Raw genomic sequence first — 20,756 nt, forward strand, 5'->3', positions numbered from 1 at the left:
TTATAGTATACAAAAAATACATAAGTAAACAGGATTAATATAGTCCATATTTATCAGAAAATGAATATACAGAAACTATTAAAAATATATATATCAATTAAAATATTTACCGAAGCAGTTATATAGTCATAAAGTTATATACATATAGTGAGATCACAATCATTAAGCATATTTTTATCATAAATCATTCCTCTATAACAATAACACTACAAAACGGTATTTTGAACCTGTGAATTTGATAATTTAAATTTCACTCATTAATCACTCCCTGCGTGTCTCTGCATTTTGCTGTCTCTGCTCACTACTGTCATACGAATTGACGAATAGCAGGAAAACCTATTGAAGGAGTGTGTGTGTGTGTTCATGTGTTGATTTCGTTTACTTTGTACATTGTGTGATTGCTGTGTTTCTTATTATTAGTATTATAACTCTGTACCAACCATCATGTCTTCAGTATGTTGTGGAACAAAGAAGCAGAAATTGAACAATTCGTATAGCAACCACGTTGAACGACCTATAAATGGTTACCTAGAATCAGTTGCAATTCCTGATATGTGTTACTTTTGTTTCGACGTCTTGTACTGTCAGCTGCATAGTATGGACCCGCCACAAACGCCAAATTTTACTAACGAAGCATAGTAAGTAAAGCAATATTATGGAGTGTAAGTAACAAATTAATAAACAATAGCATTAAGTATAAGTTCTTTAGAATAATTGATTTAAACTTAATCCTTAATCAACAATACGAATGATCCAACTTAAACTGTATGAAAATGGTTGCAAGAGGACAAAGGATATTTATAGTTATTACTAACTAAATTACACAAAGCATTTTGTAATAAAATAACAGTGAAAACAGTTATTTTTATAATCCTCAATAACACTCTGTACTTTCTGTATGGTAATAGGTAACTGTTAAATATTCATATATTATTATAATCTATGTATGGTATCTTTATAAAAACTAATTTAATCTTAGAATAAAATCGTAAGTGAAAATGTAGTAACAACACAATATAAAGTAAAAGTATAAATTATGCTATAAACAACGGGATCACAACAAAGAAACATCAATTTTTCTTCCAATGGTATTATGCCATCATTCTTTATCTGTTTTAACTAAGTACTATTTTTTATAGTCATTTCATAATCATTGCTTTTTAAGTTGAGCCTTCTAGTCTATCACCGAGTTTTAAATTCAAAAATGATTTCCTATAAATAAAGTATATATGATGTTATAGTATAAATAAAAAAAACATAGACCGTCCTAGATGTTGGAACGGTCATTCAATTTTTGTTACTAGCAGGTAGGATTCCGCAACCCCTGATGTAGAAGGCAGATGTGCTGACTATAGCACCAGATGATCTTCATAACTAATTAACATTAGAACACAATGATAAAAATTAGTCTCCTGCTAAAAATCCAAATAAAACGAAAAAAATGACATAACTACACTTTAACGGTACAAATGGAACCATTAATATGGTTTCGAAAGAAAACACAATATTTTGGCATGTTATTTAATTTATTCCTTAATAATTCTATTTTTTATGTTTTTTCAGTCCCCTTTTTGTTACCTGGAAGATTGGTAAGGAGCGTCGTCTCCGTGGATGCATCGGGACCTTTAATGCGATGCATTTGCATTCAGGTTTGTAAGACTAAAAAAAAAATGTTGATTCGTTTTCAAGTGACTTTTTACAAAAATATATTGCCTATATATACCTCTTATCAAACATTATTGCTTTTTTTTGTTTTTTTTTGTTGCTTATTTATGATACAAAAGAATCAAACTAAAAGAACTAGAATAGGTCTAAAATACATAATAAAGCAAAATGTTACAGCAACTTAATTTAGTTTTAATACAAAGCCTTATATATATTTTATAAATTGGTCTATATTTTGTCTGATATAAGTCACTAAACCCATATTTCTTATACCTATCCAATCTTGAATATATTTAAAAAAAAATTAATGAGGCATAGGAGTGTATTGCACCATTCACATGAGTGCTGGCTCTTTATTTTTACTTTTTAATATGGATTATTTTAAATATATGTTGCATACAAGTACTCTGTACAGTACTGTACTTTAGAGTTCAGACAGTTTGTTAGTTTTTTTTTTTTTAAACTTCTCTACAATTTGCCTAAGAATTGACATTTTAAATATGTTCAATATGTTCATGTAATAGCCATAATCATATTAATCTATTCATAATCTCACAATAGAAACACTCATTGTTGCACTTTCCTCTGTATTTATAGAGAAACTTTAGAAGGCAATGTAATAGCAAAAAGTGATCTGTTTTGAATATTGAACAGTGTGGGAACAAAGTGAAAAAAAACTCTTTTGTGTGTGCTTTTATGATGCAATTCTATTGCAAACGGTTCATGCAAACATGAGTTTGTAGTACAATTTTTTTCTAAGAATTTATGGTCACAGTCTAATAACTATAACCATATAACCAAGATAGTCCGTTGATATGTTAGAAATAACTCTAGCTAATTGATTCCAGGTCTTCGGGAGTATGCAATCACTAGTGCTTTAAAGGATTCTCGTTTTACACCTATAACCCGTGAGGAGGTACCCCGCCTCACAGTGTCCGTGTCTATTCTTCAGCACTTTGAAGAGGCTGAACATTACTTAGACTGGAAGTTGGGTAAACACGGCATCCGCATCGAATTCATTAGCGAACGGGGCTCCAAGCGCACTGCAACCTACTTACCTCAAGTCGCCACTGAACAAGGTATTTAGTTGCAGCATCCTTGCACACCTGTATTGGTTATGAATTTGTAAAGATTTTTTTATACCAATGTTATATTATTTATCCTATAAAGTAAAGTAACAGCCTTTAAATTTCCCACTGCGTAGATAAGGCCTCCTCTTCCATTAAAGAGAGGGTTTGGAACATATTCCACTACGCTGTTCCAATGCGGGTTGATGGAATGCGTTTGTGGCAGAATTTCGATGAAATTAGACACATGCAGGTTTCCTCACGATGTTTTCCTTTACCGTCGAGCATGAGATGAATTATATACACAAATTAAGCACATATACACAGTGGTGCTTGCCTGGGTTTGAACCCGCAATCATCTGTTAAGATGCACGCGTTCTAACCACTGGGCCATCTCAGCTCTTCATTAATCCTATAAGTAATTAATATAAAAAAAGAAATCATTTAAGTTCCGTAACCAATAATCAATGATATTTCCAGGTTGGGACCAAATACAAACAATCGATTCCCTCCTCCGAAAGGGGGGATACAAGGCAGCCATAACGGCTGACATGAGAAGGAGTATCAAACTGACCAGATATCAGTCCGAGGAGGTATCGGCCTCCTACAACGAGTATGTCAACCAGCGCTGCTAGCAAATGGCGAACCCGTCCGTCCCCGGGCACCCGAGACTCGCATATACAAATAAGCAATTATATCGGACGAATGCGAGTGACATATATTGTGTTAATAACGTAGTTTCTAAGTATACGTCTGCGTCAGCGTCTAGTGTACCGTATGCCACGTGGCGGTGTAACGCCCACAGAAGTACAATGGGTCAGAATTATGCTCAAAGTGATTCCTGCCCAGACAAGAGGTCGTGTTACATCGATATGCTTTAATATTAAGATATATCACTGCCAACGACATTCCCGAGGAGATCAAAGGTGCCATCTTTGAAACGATGACAATTGAGGGTACTTTGACATTTTGTTGCGAGGTTTTGCTTTTAAAGTGCTATTGCATTTGTTGATTGATATACAGTTTGATTTACGGTAATTGTATCATGAAGGTTAACGAGTTAAGTAATTACAGTAAGTACAATACTAAGAAGTTAGGTGAGATTATTTGACTGTTAACCACAGTTTAAAAAGAAATAATATGAATGTTTTGACGGGCTCATTAATATGTCTCCGGTACAGTCATTTACTCAAAATAAGATGCATCTACAATTTTATGAAAAAGATTAAAATAGTTACATAATTAGTACCTGGTTACAATTTTTAAAATAGATTTTATTTTTTATCCTAATTTATATTTTTTTAAAGTCACTCTACTTTTTCACTCTTTGTCCCAAATTATTCCTACAGCATGGTCAATCTAGGCTTAATGATGAATGCCAATTAGTCTCAATCGTGTTTATTTGCTCTGATATAGCCAATGGGCCAGAGATTAGATACACATAACAGTTTCTATTGGAACATGTCTAGTCTCGCGACTGTCTTACACATAAATATCAACTTCATATTCACTTGCTAACACAATAAAACCGCCATAATATTTTTAATATCTAAATAAACAGCAAGATCGAGAACTGCATATATCTTCAGCTACAGTGAATATATGAATAAGTATATTGAGGCTTCTCGATTGAATTCCTACGAGACTAAAATATTTCATTGCAATGATTTGAACAATTCCATTCCTTTCAAAAATATCTAGGAAAAGCTCATTTCTGCCTATCAATTTACTTTCTAGACTTCAAAACCCTATAAGCACGTAATGATTAGCAAAATAAACCCCTTATTAGGTTAAGAGTGTGAAGTTATTGATAAAGCAAAACCTCGCACAAGTACAAAATGTCTTTATTCTATAATGACGTTATCTCGCTAAGTAAACGTACGTCTGCCGTAATACTTCGATACTCGAATAAATATTTAACACATGTGTGAATATTTTTAGTCATTCTAGATGAGTACGTGAATTTAGACTATAGTTGTTCTATGCAAAGTTTAAAGTTGTTTATGGCTCACAGTGGAAGTGTTTGTAGTGTATATAGTAATGTGTAAACGTTACAATATATACCGAACGTTTCAACGAAATCGTTTGATAATTAATATTTAAAAGTGTGTAAATGCACGTTGTCATAATAAAAAATCGCTAGATTTTAGATTTCTTATTATTTGAGTATCTATTTAATTACATCTGGTGTTCACTTAGATCATAATTTTGACTCAACTTATTGTTACGTAACGTCTCATAACACTGGCATTATTATCAGTGGAAATATAAACGCCGAATTATTTAAATAATAAGAACTGAATGGTGTTTATTGTTCACAATATGCCTGGAGGTTATAATTTTTAAAATGTACGCTATTTGATGATAATGTAGTTCTAACATTTGTGAATAGGTTTAAATAATGTGAAGTTGTTAAGTTTAATTCTTTTAATGTTCAGTCGCTGAGAGAATGTGTCGGACAGGTCATTGACCGAATGGACGATGTAACGTTGAAATGGCGGGAATTTATAATAAAAATATTATTGACGTTTATTTTGGTTTACTGACGAATAATATATAGTACGACACAACTTGGATGTCGCATCGGCAGAATTCGTAAAACCGATCATATCCGAATTGAGTACGCTATCCCAAATTATCAATATTTATTTCTCATCCGAATACGATCTTTGCACAAACGTAATAACTTGTAATATCATATGACCTAATATATTCGTCAATTTGACGCGTGGATTTACATACATTTGCTTTCTCTGACGCGTGAATCTATAGCGACGAATAACGTCGAATGGTGCGATAGGGAGCTATTTCTATTGGTTGTGTAAGTCGGCAGTAATCGGTTTTATTTTCATTCCATTGCATTTTCCGATGTTACATCTAATTTGTGTCCTACTATATGCTATCCCAAATTGACAATATTTATTTCTTATGGGAATATGATCTTTCCACAAACGTAATAACCTGTAATACAATATCACCTAATATATTCGACAATTTGACAAGTCGATTTACTTGCACTTGCTTTATCAGGATGAACTGTCGCGACAATCTATAGGCACGAAGAGCTTCGAATGTCGCGATAGGGAGCTACTTCAATATAAATCAGCATTAATCGGGTTTATTGAATTCGCCGATGCTAAATCTAATTTGTGTCGTACTATAATTGTCAAACTAAAATAAACGTCAACGATATATATTTTTAATTAACGCTGTTACAATGTTGTGTGAACTGTTTATTTCTTGTAGTGTATCGCTAGTGACACTGACAGATGTCAGAAGCGGATTCTCTCAGCGGCTAGAATTTAAGGATCGTATTCACTAAAAATATGATTGCGAGCTTACATAGGTATGTCATAGCTATCGTGTATACGTCATATTTTCAGATATATAATAAAATTGGAGTCTCTGTATGTAATATTAAAATAGACCTTTTTTACTCGATGCATATGTACACGGTACATATACCAAAATATCATTTTTTACAATTTTTGTTTGTCTTTCTGTCTGTTTGTTCCGGCTAATCTCTGGAAAGGCTGGGACGATTATGACGGGATTTTCGTTGACAGATAACTTATTATATATAAGGAGTAACTTAGGCTACAATCTTTTTTTTGTTCAAACGCGTACAAGGTCGCGTGCACAGCTAGTTTTCTTGATTTGAGTCAGTATGGCGAATTCGGTTGTTCTTGTCTCTAAAATTTAACAAGAATTGTTCATTAATACTCTTATTACATTTTTCTAGTGAATACGAAACTTATAATATCTCACTGATCTATAAAATTGATTCTGATTTATTTGGTCTGGGGTGGCCTTTTCATATAAACTTGATAATTTTTAAAATAATTTGAAAAATTTAACACGAAAAAAATGTATGATAAGGTAAATCTTTAAGATCATTATAGAGTAAATTAATAAATTATAGTTTTTAATGATAGATCATAGTGGTCGTAAATTGGTATATAATTTTTATATTTAATAATTTGGGTAGATGTTAAATACAAACAATTCATTATTGCCATTATATTTCGATCAGAAGAATATATGTTCTTTCTATTAGGCTAAGTGTCCTCGAAAGGCCGATTTGATAACTTTCAGAATAAATTTAACAGAAATGGAACTCTACCAAAAAATGGAAGTCTTTACCAGCACACGTGTTCCCCTCCTCTGATAACTTGGGTGCCTTCAAACGAGGCGTGAGGAGGCATCTTGCGGGCCGGCATGGCGAGGGTGACTAGTGCAGCTCATTCTTGCTGTGCGTACTAGTCTTCTTCGCGTTTGGATTCCATTTCCACTTACTATCATATGCCTAACATGATATTATAAAAAAAAAAATGCCGGGTAATTGAGTACCTTAAAATGAAGGTAAATAGTAAATACAAGTAAGAGACATTATTTATGTACCACTAGCGACCTGCCCCGGCTTCGCACGGGTATACTGATACAAATATATTACTGAATGTCTTACAACGTTCACAGGTTTTCAGTCATTAGACAAACCGCTATGTTTTACGGACTCACTTCAAAATTGTCTGTGTTTCCCTACTATATTGTGCATGTATTATACATATAAACTTTCCTCTTGAATCAATCTATCTGTTTAAAAAAAACGCATTCAAATTCGTTGTGTAATTTTAAAGATCTAAGCATACATAAGGACAGACAGTGGTAAGCTACTTTGCTTTATATTACATAATAATGATAATTAGGGACGGTTGTTATTACGTACATTATCTTACTAAAAATCAATATTGTGTTGCTTAATTACAGAATAAAAATTATGGTTTACGTGAAAAGTCACCTTAATGAAGCTGTTAAATAAAAGGTCACGGTAATTTCGTTAGCTATTAGTTAGTGATATAGCATGAATATACTTTTTTTACGTTTTACAATTTTACCATGGCAGATCATTGCGCACTGACATCCAATATTTAATCTGTGTACTTAGATGGAGTTATGTCACTGTCAGACCTTTCAGGTGACGTTCTGAATTTATATTTAGGATGATTTGTTATAACTTTAAATATCGAATGTCAAAGCGAAAATTCTAAAAAATATTACAAAATAGAAAAACTAAAATAAAAAAAAAATTATATGATTAAATAAGTTTTATTTGTTGTAGATCGTAAGTGGCCGTCTTACTTTGTCGATATTTTTAATACGAATTGTTATTATTATATCGATGCTTATTTTGTTGAAGATCAAAACTTGTCTCTGATTTTGATAATAAAACATCTGCCAAAAGAAAAATAAATGTCTTATGATTAATATTATTCCTGACCCTGAATGACTTGACATTTTAATCGAACTAAAACTAAAAATATTGATGTGATTTCATTAAGTAATTAACAATGGTATCCATCTTATCTATCAGATCTCCATAATAGAATTACATATTAATATTAGTCTTAATATTGGGGACCTCGTTTTCCATATGAAAGCGTTGCCTTTTCATTAAAAAAGGATTGCCTCTGAATTATTTATTTTAGGTAAGAGGCTGAGTGGCGGAGTGTTTTACTTTTTCATTAGCCTTTGGTTTATTATAATGGAGAATGTTCACTAATTTTGATAATAGCACTCTATATTGTCTGTCAAAAATGAAAAATAATAGTGAAAGAATGAATTCTATGCGTCAATTAGTTTCAGAGTTATAAGTAAAACAAGTTGTTACGCGCCACGCGGGTTGCCGGTGACGGTGTGACGTCATTGTACAACACGCTCACTCGGTCCGCCCGCGATTGCGCTGTCGAAATTATACCTATATAATATACTTTTAAAAATGTCCAATTCAAAAACTAGGAAATTATGTGTTATGCTTAAATGTAAAAATACAACTACCAATTCGCCGGAAACGTTTTTTTTATCATTCCAAAAAATGTTAAAACGCGAAAAAAAATGATAAAAGCTATGAAGCGATGAAATTTAATCCTTTCTGAAAGAAAACTCTAACTAATGTCAGTTTTCTAGTACCGAGTTAATGAACCAAAAAAATGGAAATTTCGTTCCTGACATCAGAACGGTTAAAACGCATTTGCAAGAGAAGTATGGAGACGACATTCTCATAATTGAAAACAAGGGCGTGATTGCATGATGTGTTTTCGAAATACCGGTTTCAAAATACTCTTTGCGAAATGGTACGAAGAAAAAAAATGGATAATTGGCTATTTGACTGGTTTTTAAAATCCATTTTATATTATTTGGTAGAGGTAAAGGAACCCAGTAAAAGTTAATTTTTTTATTTCTAGTACATATTTGCCGAAAAGTATCATATTAAAAATTCCATATTTAAATAACGCGCGAAAACGATACTTGGACAATATGGCCCTGCAATGGGGTCGGTGACGTCACTTTGCTGTATTTTAATCTGTGGTACATATAGTAGAAAAGCAAGGATTACAAGAAAGTGACTTCATCATAAGCCCGGCCAATCAGGAGCGTTTTGTGTCACGTGACAAACGTTTGAAAAAACGCATTTTTATTTATTGATTTTTGAATAAATTAAGTATTATCTTCAAGTTTCGTTAGTAAATAACCATTTTTAAACTCATAATATACACATTATTACAATAATTCACAATTTATTTTTCGCATTGTCATATAGCCTATTACGAAGAAAGATTAAGAGTTATTCGCGAAGGTGCTGTGATAAACTGTGAAATACTAAGCGGTGCGCTCCCCGCGCGACGCGTTGTGAAATCACCGTCACCGCACTCGCGCGGCTGTTAGCGGGTCTCGATATTTTTCGAAACTTTGAATGCCTACAAAATCAAAACAACTAGGTATTGTATACATACAGGCTATACTGAGAAAAAAATTCAAGGGATTTGGCATACCTTGTAACATTCTCCATTCACTAGGGACTGATGACACAAAATGTGTTATCGTGCCTATTGCATCTGTTGAACCAGAGCGTTATTCTTGCAAAGTACTTTTGGACAAACTTTTTTTTTTGCTATTTTTTTGTGCGTTAGAGACAACGGCGAACGGGTAGTTAACGTTATAAAAATCTTCCTTTCAGACTGTTAAGGATATATACGTGTGATATATCCCTATACCTAGCAGTGAATTTCCCATAAATTGTATAACTAATAAGGTTAATATATATTTTATGAGCGTTATATATATAAAAAAAAATACAAAAATTGGGAATAGGTTTGCATGACAATGAATCCATCAATTTAATTGTTATATCTGTTATAATTTTTCGGCAGCTTTACTGTCTTTGCCCAAATCCATTCTGTTGCGGATTTTTCTAAACTTGAGGTGTTAGGACGCGCAAGAACGGCGAAAACATGTCGTACCTTGAACGTTTTCTCTTTACTGTGAATTCGGTATTTGAATTGTGCAGAAATCTCCACCGTGATTACAGACTCTCTAATCAATAACACACAAATAAAAAAACTAAAATTAATAAATAAAACACTATATTAAAACTACATTACAATATTCAACAACTATATTCACGACCTATAAAAATAAATTACAGTCTTATCTTATTATCATGTAAATCTTGTTCCATTTTATTTTCTATTTCAATTATTTTATGCCTTAATGTAAAAGTATTTCTCATTTCAAAATAGGTAATGAACGCTGAGGCAGCAAGTTGGATTAAAGCAATATATCCTAATGTACCGGTGAATGGTTTTGTATGCTTCTTCAAAAAACCAAACATAACCTTGGGACCTTCGAAAAGATGTGGCACTCTGTATGTTGCATACCTATTAGCCAACTGAAAACAAAAATAAACATACAGAGAATTGAAAAATAGAAGTACCTAATATATCCAATATAAAAAAAGCATAAACAGTAAAGTAAAATTCTGTCAAATCAAGTCAAATCTCTTGTTAACTTATTCTAATAATTCATTGCATATTATCAAGTGACATTAACAAAGAGGTGACATATAATATTTTAATGGTATAAAGTGACTACAGTCCGGAGAGATAAGTAAGAATTATTGATTGTTTCTCATATTACCAATGTACCACCAATCTTGGGAAATAAAATGTTATGTCTCTTGAGCTTGTATTTACACTGGCTTGCACAAACCCTTATCACCAAGCTATGGTACTGGTTAAGTGACTGTTTGTGCATATTTGTCTATAGATAGGTAGAAAAGTAATATTACCATTAAAGCTGATGTAGGAGCCAATACCATGGGGTATAGTATGCCCAAAGATAATTGTATCGCTGATGATTTAACTTCATAGCAGACAGGGCATGTATCATTCTTCATTAAAAGCAAGTCTGTTGATATGAGCTAAGGAGAAAAAAGACAAACAATATTATTTTCTTTCATTAAACCCTTTATAAATTATTAAATTATTTAACTAAAATAACTTCTACGCATATGCAAATAATATTTCCGTCAGATGTTTGATTAGGCTAGAAAAACTTCCATAGTTATGTTTGTTAGTTAATAAATCAAAGTAGTAAACCAAAAAGTACAGAAGTTTGTTATCCTTTATGGGCGTATGGTTCCAGGTCATAGGTATAGGTTTTGGACTCATAAAATTACAGGATTTCACTCATCAAAAAATTTTCAGAATAATAAATAGATCCATTGGCTCCAACTTTATATTACTTTTACTCTATAATATTTCCTGTTTAGTTGTTGACCTAGTTGCAAAAGACTAACATAAAGCTACTGCTTAAAATTAATCAGAAATTGCTGTTATCATAATTTGTAAAACTTACATGTTTATGAAAAATAAGTGTTAAAATGCCAGGCATCACAGTAAGAGGTAATGTTGATGAAAAATATCCATAATTTCCAAGTTTCAGTTTCCATCTAAAGTGATTATTTATAATAACACCGCTTACTGAATTAACAGCTCCCAAGACCATTGGGCCATACCGTAATGCCCATCTGTAATTTCCAGGAGTGTTGATTTAGTTTTATTAAAAATACAAAAATAAGTTCTGTAATAGGATATTACTTTATTTAATAAATTAATGCATTAATATAAGTTATAAATAGGTACTAGCTTGTTACAATAAGTATAATATAATATTTTTTTAAATAAAAAAAATTTTGAACTGGTAATAATCAACACTATTTTTAATTAATAATTTTATAGGGCAATCCTAACCTTAAATTATTGAGAATATGCAAACTATTTTATATTATTATTATCTTACATGTCCGACCACGATTCCCATTTAGATACAACATCCCATACATAACTGATCGCTTCTACTTCATCGAGTACAACAGCATCTTTAGGAATTTGAGAACCTTTCATTAAAACCATGGTGAATTGTTAGTTTAGTTTGTTCTGAGCTAAAATATGTATCATAACCTTGTATATAAATATTTATTACTATGTTTTAAATATTTGTGCTCTAAAATCTAAAAGGTTCAAAGTAAGTTTATTTATATAATCTGATGGACTGGTATAACCTAATAAAATAGTTGTCATTTGTCAGATGTTTTTGACAAAAAAAGTTGTTTACATTACTTTTTGTATTCATTAAACGTGTCTTGCTTATTCTGTGACACTGGACATCATTGAAATAACAAAATAATGTTTTCTGAGAAGGTCTTAATCTACTTTTCCGTAACTCACTTATAAATCTTCAAGGATTTACTTTCATATTTTCTATTTTTCTTTGTAATGCTTGTAAAAGTTTGAATAGATGGATTAAATCCTGGTGTACGAATTTATTTCATGTTCTACCACGCAATAGCAATTCTTATTACTTTACGTTTTTTAAATAATACAAGAAACATCGAAATATAATATTTATGTCTATTGATGTGATGTTTACTTTTGAGTAATGTGTAACAGTCGCTTTATATTATAGATATTCTGTGGTGTTGAATTGTTGGCGAATGACATTGACAGCTGTTTGAAGGAATTCATAGGTTGCGTTCAACGAAATATTTTCAATTTTCATTTAACAGTTTCCTACATAAATTAAATATATTTGATGATATTCGCTTTGAAATTTGATTTACTTTCTTTTTATTGATTACAAATTTTAAGTTTTACTGCTTTTTGTGAACTTATTTATCCTAATACATCGCAACAAAATGTACAAAGCTCCATGAATCACAGTAGAGTTTACAAAAAAATATTCAAAACTTGTAAGTAGTATCATTCAAACTTACTTGTACATGGTCATAATATATGGTAGTATTAATAAATTTCTAACTCATAGGCATTTTAAAAAAAGTGTATATTATAAGTTGTGCTGAGATGTCTACTAATTGTGAGTGGAAAGGTGTTCCAATATCACAAATTATTGGATCTGATTCGCCATGGGGTGCCCCAGAGTTTCCTTTAGTGCAGCCAGCATACAACCATACTGTTTTATATCACATACCGGCTAGTGGGGCACAACTAGATAGGCCGCCTAAGCCACAGATTGGCAAAGACAAGTGGGATCATGACCATGTCAGAATGCCATTTTCTTCTCACAGCTTGTATCCTGTTGAAAATGTAAGTGTAACATCTGTTGGATTTCATTTTAGTATTTAACTGTTAAATTTTAAGGAAATAAAGTGTCTTATATGGTAGAGGTGGAGTCCCTAATGATAACAATAGCTATGAGAGCTATTGTTGTAATGGAAGAATCTGTCATTACCTACCATACACTATTGTAAAACATTTTCTTTTGTTTTTTACTTAAATTCTTAAATTATGTGTACTTTAATATATATTTATTTCAATAGAGCTCTGGTGAAACCCATTTAAAGAAGCGTTGGGACATGATTCAGAAAGCACTTAGTAGACCTATAAGGAATACTCGAGAGCTGGCTAGTGCCATACTTAGCTACAACACTAAGTTTAAGAATAAGTGGAAGTTTCGATCATTGTATGGGCTCTTTGAAGAGGTAACTAACAGTGCTTGAATCATTTAAGAATTTTATTATTTACTGTAATTGGATAATATTTTTCATTTTTAGTTGGATATTGTTTTTATGCTAATAATATTCTATTGTGATGGTTTTTCAGCACTTAGAAGAAGAGGAGACGAAATATTTCTATGATGTAACTCTTCCTGAAATGATTAAGCTAGCTTTGGCTCTCCCACAACTGGTGCAGTCACCAATACCATTATTGAAGTAATTTTTCTTTGTCTTTATTAATATTAAGCTTAAGGCATGCCAGTTGTATCTCAGGCAATCTGTGGTCAACAGCAACCTCTAAATTCCCACTGCTGGGCTAAAGGCCTCCTCTCCCTTTGAGGAGAAGGTACGGAACATATACAAATTTCATAGAAATTCTGCTCCATGTGCATTCCACCAACCCACATTGGAACAGCGTGGTGGAATCTGTGGTCACATTACATGTAGTTAATTTATTGAGTTGTATTATTTACTAGATTGATTTATTAATTATATAATTGTCCCATTTTTGTTGTGTTACAGGCAGAATAAGAACCATTCAATATCATTGTCACAGCAGCAGATATCGTCTTTATTAGCAAATGCATTTTTCTGCACATTCCCAAGGAGAAACACAACGAAGAGGGACTCAGAATATGCTTCATATCCATACTTTAATTTCAGTATGTAAGTTGAAGTATGAGTATTTTAAATTGTGTAAGCTTTTAAATCTGAAACTTTATTAAAATATATGTCTGAACATAAACATATACATATGTATTGCTTATTTATAACTATTGTATATTTTATTTACTTGATTTTCTGTTTGTAGGTTATTTGAGTGTTCACCATCTGACCACATATTGGAAAAGCTCAAATGTATCTGCCATTACTTCAAAAGAGTTTGCACTAACGGTAATACTATATTTCATGTTTGTATCTAGTATAATTTAGACAGAGTTGTTAAAGCTCCTATAAGATTACTTATTTTCTATGTAGACACTATAATACTTCTGATATTTATAGACAACAATTTTTAGTCAATAATTCTCTATTTTTATATTTTTAACACAATGTTGCAATATCCTAAAATATCTGTAATATTCTTACATTCATGAGAGCATACCCAATATATTGCGAAAGAAATCGGCATCTGAGTCTTATGATATTGTGGGCACTTGGTATTTTCTACGAGTCGCCTGTGACGTGAGTACCGCCGACGCATACACATATTCACGTCGCCCATGACGTGAGTTCCGCCGGCGCACACGCACACACACGCGTGGTACGGGTGCGTGTGCGTGCGTGCGTGCGTGCGTGCGTGCGTGCGTGCGTGCGTGCGTGCGTGCGTGCGTGCGTGCGTGCGTGCGTGCTTGCGTGTGTGTGTGTATGTGTGTGTGTGTGTGTATGTGTGTGTGTGTGTGCGTGTGCGTGTGCGCGGGCGGAGTGTGAGTGCGCGTGTCGCAGAGCAGTGCCGGCGGGCGCGCTGACGGTGTCGCGGCGCGCGGCGCGCGGGGGCGGGTGGCGCGAGTGCGCAGCGCGCCTGTCCGCGCTGCGCGTGCACGCAGACGCCGCCGGGACCATAGAGGAAGCGCACGGCCTCATACAGGTCGACTTCGCCAATAAGTACGTGCTCATTTAATATTCAATCAACCGAAACTTAATATAATACGAATATTTTTACTGAAAAGTTTGCTCCGATGGAAGATATCATAATCATTTCTCATATAACCAATGCAACGCGGGTGGCAATTCAATCAACCGAAACTTAATATAACATGAATATTTTTACTGAAACATTTGCTCCAATGAAAGGTATTATAATAATTTCTCACATAATCAATGTAACTCTGGTGGCAACCTTGGGAACTAACACTAGCACTAGCTCACTGTCCTTTCAAACTATATTAGACAATACTAAGTGTTACTGTTTGATTACTGTTTGATATATGTTTAGTCAGTTTCTACCCAGCTAGGATAACATATATATAAACCACGAAGGAAGATGATTCTATAATATATAAGTAATTAACTGTATTTTATGTCCTTGTCAACTGTAAGTCAAAGCAATGAAAAGCTTACCTATAAATACCAATATCGAAATAATTCAGTACATCAAAAATACCTAATATTCTCAGTGACAGAACTTTGATCCCACCTTAGTAGGTACCAACCACTCATATTAGTCCGCCAAGCATCGACATTTTATGTCATTGTCTTCCAGTGTAAAGGGCGAGTGAGCCAGTGTAACTGAGATGCAAGAGAGCATTAGAGGTGTACGGAATGGTTAAAATTTCTTATGCCTTATTTTAAAATTTCTTGTGTCATTGTCTATCAGCATCCATAATGTAATTATTTGTTTTCCCTTCAGATTTCTCGGCGGTGGTGTTTTGAACTACGGCAGCGTTCAAGAAGAAATTCGATTCATGATATGTCCAGAGCTGATGATATCGATGCTCTTTACTGAAGCGTTGAGACCTAATGAGGCACTTATGATCATAGGTAATTAATCCATATATATATTTATTAATTAATTCATAATAATTAGTTTCAGTTATATAACAGTGCCGCTTTGATTAAGCATTGCTTAAATTTAGGGTTTATAAACATATATTTGTATTATTATTAACATTTTATAAACAAAGGTGTATGTTTTAAAAAAACAGTTTACATATTATGCTTAATAATAACTTACTAATAATAGCATACATAGCTATGGCCAAACAACAATACATAGTGTGTACTTGGGTGTTTCAATTTGAAGGATAAGAGTGATCCAGTGTATACACTAGATCTGATGTCATATTTTCTCTTTTGGAGTAACTATTAAGTCTTCAAGTAGAATAAGGCTGTCATCTTAGTTTCTATTTTCTGTTAATAAAAAATTGACCTTCGTAGGTTGTGAGCAGTACAGCAAGTACTCGGGCTACGGGCACAGCTTCCAGTGGGCGGGCGAGTACGTGGACACCACGCCGTGGGACTCCTCAGGCCGGAGGCGCTGCGCCGTGCTGGCCATCGACGCGCAGCCCTTCAGCAACAAGAGCCAGGAGTATAGGAAGGAAGCCATTACGAGGGAACTCGACAAGGTCAGCGGGAGGAGTGAGCCTCTTCCATTGAAGTTTTCAACATTCATTCAGACATGCTGTAGGACTGGCACTGTGACCTATATGTTCACACTTGATGGTAAGTGGAAACCAATGCCCATAGACAATTACGTTGTAAATTTTCTCTATGGTACAATTTGCCACCAACCCGGGAAATTGGTTTGTTACATCATCTGTGCATATATTTTGTACTGGCTCACTCATCCTTTCAACCAAACACAATAATCAACAACAATGTTACAATTTGCAACCAACCTGGGAAATTGTATTGTTACGTCATCTGTGCCTGTATTTTGTACTGGCTCACTCATCCTTTCAACCAAACACAATAATCAACAACAATGTTACAATTTGCCACCAACCTGGGAAATTGTTTTGTTACATCCCCTGTGTCTGTATTTTGTACTGGCTCACTCATCCTTTCAACCAAACACAATAATACTAGGTTCCTGTTCCACTGCCAAAGGAATATCTGCCAGCTCATAATAAATGATTGATTTTTTATACTGAAAGAAGAAAGAAAGAACGATTCCGCGTCATCCAATACAAAACACCTTCGCTATTCCCAGATTCCGTACAAATGTTGGAAAGTTTTCGCCTATGATCCGTTATATGAGCCGCTACAATAATATCACTTCTCATGAGATTGATATATTTAGCCATAACAGCAATAGTTTTAAGAAAAAATTAGACTTTTTGCTCAATTAGTATTAAGATTTTTTATTTTTTACTTTTATTTGTTTTTAATTTTGAGTGATTTATTAATTGTTTTTTTTTTTATTCCTTTATAATTCTTGCATATTTTTGTTTATATTTTAAAGACTTATTAATGTAGGAGTGTAATGTTTTGTAATTTGAAATGTAAAATGTAAACGCCTGTAGTGGTGTATCACATACATGAATTTATTTCTTGCTTTTTCTTAATGTTTTGTGAATATGCCGATGGTGTTTCGAAAACCATAAATAAATACTGGAATTCTTATGAGTGTAAATCAAAGGCGTGGTGACGGTGGTGTGTTTCAGGCGTGGGTGGGTTTCTCGTTCTTCGCGGAGGGGGGCGGCCCGCACTACCCGGGCGTGGCGACGGGCAACTGGGGCTGCGGCGCGTTCGGCGGGTCGGCGCCGCTGAAGCTGCTGCTTCAGATGATGGCGTTGTCGCGCGCCGGCCGCCACCTCGCCTACTACACGTTCGGAGACGCAGCGCTGCGTGACAGCCTGATGCGCGCGCACGCACTGCTGGCGCGACACGACGTCACCGTCGGTACGACAGATTCTTAACATTTATTTATTTATTTATTTATTTTTTTATTTATTATAGTATAGGTTGGCGGACGAGCATATGGGCCACCTGATGGTAAGTGGTGTGCGTGTGTGTGCGTGCGTGCGTGCTTGCGTGTGTGTGTGTGTGTGTGTGCGCGTGTGCGCGGGCGGAGTGTGAGTGCGCGTGTCGCAGAGCAGTGCCGGCGGGCGCGCATTAACGCTGTAAGAATTATTAACAATTCCTTACATCGTCAATGTGCCACCAACCTTGGGAACTAAGATGTGATGTCCCTTGTGCCTGTAGTTACATTGGCTCACTCACCCTTCAGACCGGAACACAACAATACTGAGTACTGTTGTTTGGCGGTAGAATAACTGATGAGTGGGTGGTACCTACCCAGACGGGCTTGCACAAAGCCCTACCACCAAGTATTCATTCATTCAATCATTTACTTGGGGCATCGATAGGTCCTGGGTACTGAAAATTATTGGGGTTGCCAATCGAAAAAAATCTCAGTAGCAGCTCTAAGTTTAGGGATATATTTGTGTTATAATGTATGCTTAGAGTCGAGATGGCCCAGTGGTTAGAACGCGTGCATCTTAACCGATGATTGCGGGTTTCAAACCCAGGCAACATGTGTATTCCACCAACCCGCTTTGGAACAGCGTGGTGGAATATGTTCCAAAACCTTCTCCTCAGAGGGATAGGAGGCCTTTAGCCCAGCAGTGGGAATTTACAGGCTGTTGTTGATTGAATGTATGCTTAGTTTAAAAGTGGTTTGTGATATTGGCCGCAATGGCTGAAATCATTCAGGATGACATAATTTGGATATTATTCAATGTACATCTTAGCTGTTTAATAGGATATTTTTTATATGCCAATCATCATAACAATGATAAATTTTACAGGTCAGCTTTACGAGTTATTACTTAAATTCTGCGATGAGGATGTTCAAAAATCGAACATTTTCACATTCTTGGAAGAAACCTTAGAAAAGAAACGTCAAAATGAACTACAACGTGAGAACTCCGTAAGTAATGTTTCCTAAAACAATAATAAAATAACTATTGAAATATACATACATATTATCTAATTTTGATATGAATTTTAGGTCGGTGAAACTGAAAACTACGAATTGCCTCATTCTGTGGTAGTAGATCTAAATAGATCTCCCGACATGTTTACAACAGACGATGATAGCGAATCTATTACGACTACGACTATAAATTTGCAATCAGACCAAAAAAAGACAACACATGAGAACAAAGACTCTAGTGAAATACTTGCCAGTAATAAAAATAAAAAATTGACAAGTGAGCGTGAAGTAGCCGAAGATATAGAACCATTGAGCCAAACTACGAGACTATTTGACGAGATGGAAAAATTAGACAACGATAGTGGAAAATTAAATCTAAATTGTCACCAAAACACAATGTTTGAAAATAAATCTGCAAATCATGAAACGGTAATGGAAATCGAAGATAATTTGCAGACAAGTATATCGGCTAATGATAAAAAAAAGTTGGCAAAGAAAATAACGGATTATTTTTCAAAGAAACCGGCATGATTTTTGTATGAGATTGTATTTATTTTATTAATAAATTTTTTCGTGTGTATTTTTTATTTCCTTCATTCTATAGTTCTGTATCCTTTTAATGATCCTCTGATGGTTTTATTTTATTAACAGTAAATAAAGAAAATTATCATATAGGTTCTTAACTTTTTTATTTGGTATTTTCTAAATAAATGTTATATTTATACGAAAATACGCAATTATATCAGGCATGTCAATCATGATGGTTCATGAGCATGTGTATATACCAAAAGATAGTAAAGGCCTCATCACTTATTTTATGCTGAAAATCATATCATAACTTCATAAAATAAAATACAATAAGTTAAAGAAAACCCAGCCAAATTACCCTTCCAGTATTTATGTAGTTTCAGTTTTCCGATTTTTATACATTGTATCTATTGTTGCCTTTTTATTGCCACTGAGTACAATTTTGTCAATATTCGAAAAAAAGTTTGTATCAATGAATATTTTTCTTATAGTGGTTGATATTTTTTAATTAATCTTTGTTTTATGTGATGGTTGTAAATTATGTATGGGCGCAGTATCACTATATTTTTTCTATGTAATTGAGAAAAGATAATTGCTTTGTACTTGCATATTAGGACCAAAAATGTAGGTATCCAGAGTTCGACTTCCTGTTTTTAACAACTACTACAATATGTACCTAATGTGTGTTATTCATACACACCATAACGTAAGTTAGTTTTTTTGTCTTGCATACCTTGAAAACATGTTAAGGATGACGTATTACATATGGAAAATACAAATTTAATTTAACAAAGTAAGTAAGTATGGTAGTGTATTAGTAGTTAGTTTAGAGATCTTAATTTAAAAAAGTTAATCTGGATACATATTGATAATAATATATCAAAAACAATAATTCTTATTACACTATCATACAGTACCTATTAAGGTTTTATAAATTTATATTTTGTAGAAAGTTTTCGTAGTGTTTAATATTTATATAATTTTGATTATGGAAATTAACTTTTATATTATTGCGTACCTATATTGACCTTATACACTAAGGAAAAATAATAATAGATTAACAATTTTGCAATTTACATGATATTGTTGATTAAAGTACGTAAATATATTTCGTATAATGTCATAACGTATATTTTTAACAATTACTAATTATTGTGCAACCTTAAAGTAAATAAATTATTATTTTACGTTTGAAATGTCCAAAAATACTAGTCGATATTTGGTGAGAAACAAACAGCTTGATTAAGCAAGCTGTTTCTCACCA

General features: G+C 33.6%; 3 protein-coding genes across 3 annotated transcripts; 2 read left to right on the forward strand and 1 right to left on the reverse strand.

The window, feature by feature from the left end:
* Positions 1 to 252: 252 nt before the first annotated feature.
* Positions 253 to 5,282, forward strand: LOC124531865 (uncharacterized protein CG5902). The gene is made up of 4 exons (XM_047106422.1): positions 253 to 638; positions 1,564 to 1,649; positions 2,514 to 2,744; positions 3,213 to 5,282. The coding sequence occupies exons 1-4, from the start codon at positions 445 to 447 to the stop codon at positions 3,365 to 3,367; spliced, it is 666 nt and encodes a 221-aa protein (XP_046962378.1). The 5' UTR covers positions 253 to 444; the 3' UTR covers positions 3,368 to 5,282.
* A 4,854-nt stretch (positions 5,283 to 10,136) lies between these two features.
* LOC124531897 lies at positions 10,137 to 12,133 on the reverse strand. Its single transcript, XM_047106467.1, has 4 exons — positions 11,871 to 12,133; positions 11,427 to 11,598; positions 10,858 to 10,989; positions 10,137 to 10,458 (listed from the first exon to the last, which is right to left on the reverse strand). Exons 1-4 carry the CDS (start codon positions 11,981 to 11,983, stop codon positions 10,210 to 10,212), a joined length of 666 nt encoding a protein of 221 aa, XP_046962423.1. The 5' UTR covers positions 11,984 to 12,133; the 3' UTR covers positions 10,137 to 10,209.
* Positions 12,134 to 12,554: 421 nt separating this feature from the next.
* On the forward strand, positions 12,555 to 19,544 carry LOC124531898 (poly(ADP-ribose) glycohydrolase-like). Its single transcript, XM_047106468.1, has 12 exons — positions 12,555 to 12,819; positions 12,894 to 13,174; positions 13,408 to 13,569; positions 13,691 to 13,800; positions 14,107 to 14,250; positions 14,396 to 14,478; positions 15,036 to 15,189; positions 15,935 to 16,065; positions 16,462 to 16,649; positions 17,691 to 17,928; positions 18,837 to 18,958; positions 19,040 to 19,544. Exons 1-12 carry the CDS (start codon positions 12,780 to 12,782, stop codon positions 19,493 to 19,495), a joined length of 2,109 nt encoding a protein of 702 aa, XP_046962424.1. The 5' UTR covers positions 12,555 to 12,779; the 3' UTR covers positions 19,496 to 19,544.
* The last annotated feature ends 1,212 nt before the right edge of the window (positions 19,545 to 20,756 follow it).

Source organism: Vanessa cardui, chromosome 8 (genome assembly GCF_905220365.1).
Source record: "Vanessa cardui chromosome 8, ilVanCard2.1, whole genome shotgun sequence".
Classification (NCBI taxonomy): domain Eukaryota; kingdom Metazoa; phylum Arthropoda; class Insecta; order Lepidoptera; family Nymphalidae; genus Vanessa; species Vanessa cardui.

Bases quoted from the DNA above. Each gene is read 5' to 3' on its own strand.
- LOC124531865 (XM_047106422.1), top strand. From the start codon at position 445: ATGTCTTCAGTATGTTGTGGAACAAAGAAGCAGAAATTGAACAATTCG. The intron at 639-1,563 runs GTAAGTAAAGCA...ATGTTTTTTCAG, and splicing joins AATTTTACTAACGAAGCATA to TCCCCTTTTTGTTACCTGGA. The intron at 1,650-2,513 runs GTTTGTAAGACT...AATTGATTCCAG, and splicing joins TGCGATGCATTTGCATTCAG to GTCTTCGGGAGTATGCAATC.
- LOC124531897 (XM_047106467.1), bottom strand. From the start codon at position 11,983: ATGGTTTTAATGAAAGGTTCTCAAATTCCTAAAGATGCTGTTGTACTC. The intron at 11,599-11,870 runs GTAAGATAATAA...TGGAAATTACAG, and splicing joins TGGGAATCGTGGTCGGACAT to ATGGGCATTACGGTATGGCC. The intron at 10,990-11,426 runs GTAAGTTTTACA...TTTTCTCCTTAG, and splicing joins CACTTATTTTTCATAAACAT to CTCATATCAACAGACTTGCT.
- LOC124531898 (XM_047106468.1), top strand. From the start codon at position 12,780: ATGAATCACAGTAGAGTTTACAAAAAAATATTCAAAACTT. The intron at 12,820-12,893 runs GTAAGTAGTATC...TCTAACTCATAG, and splicing joins CAAAAAAATATTCAAAACTT to GCATTTTAAAAAAAGTGTAT. The intron at 14,479-15,035 runs GTAATACTATAT...GTCGCAGAGCAG, and splicing joins CAAAAGAGTTTGCACTAACG to TGCCGGCGGGCGCGCTGACG.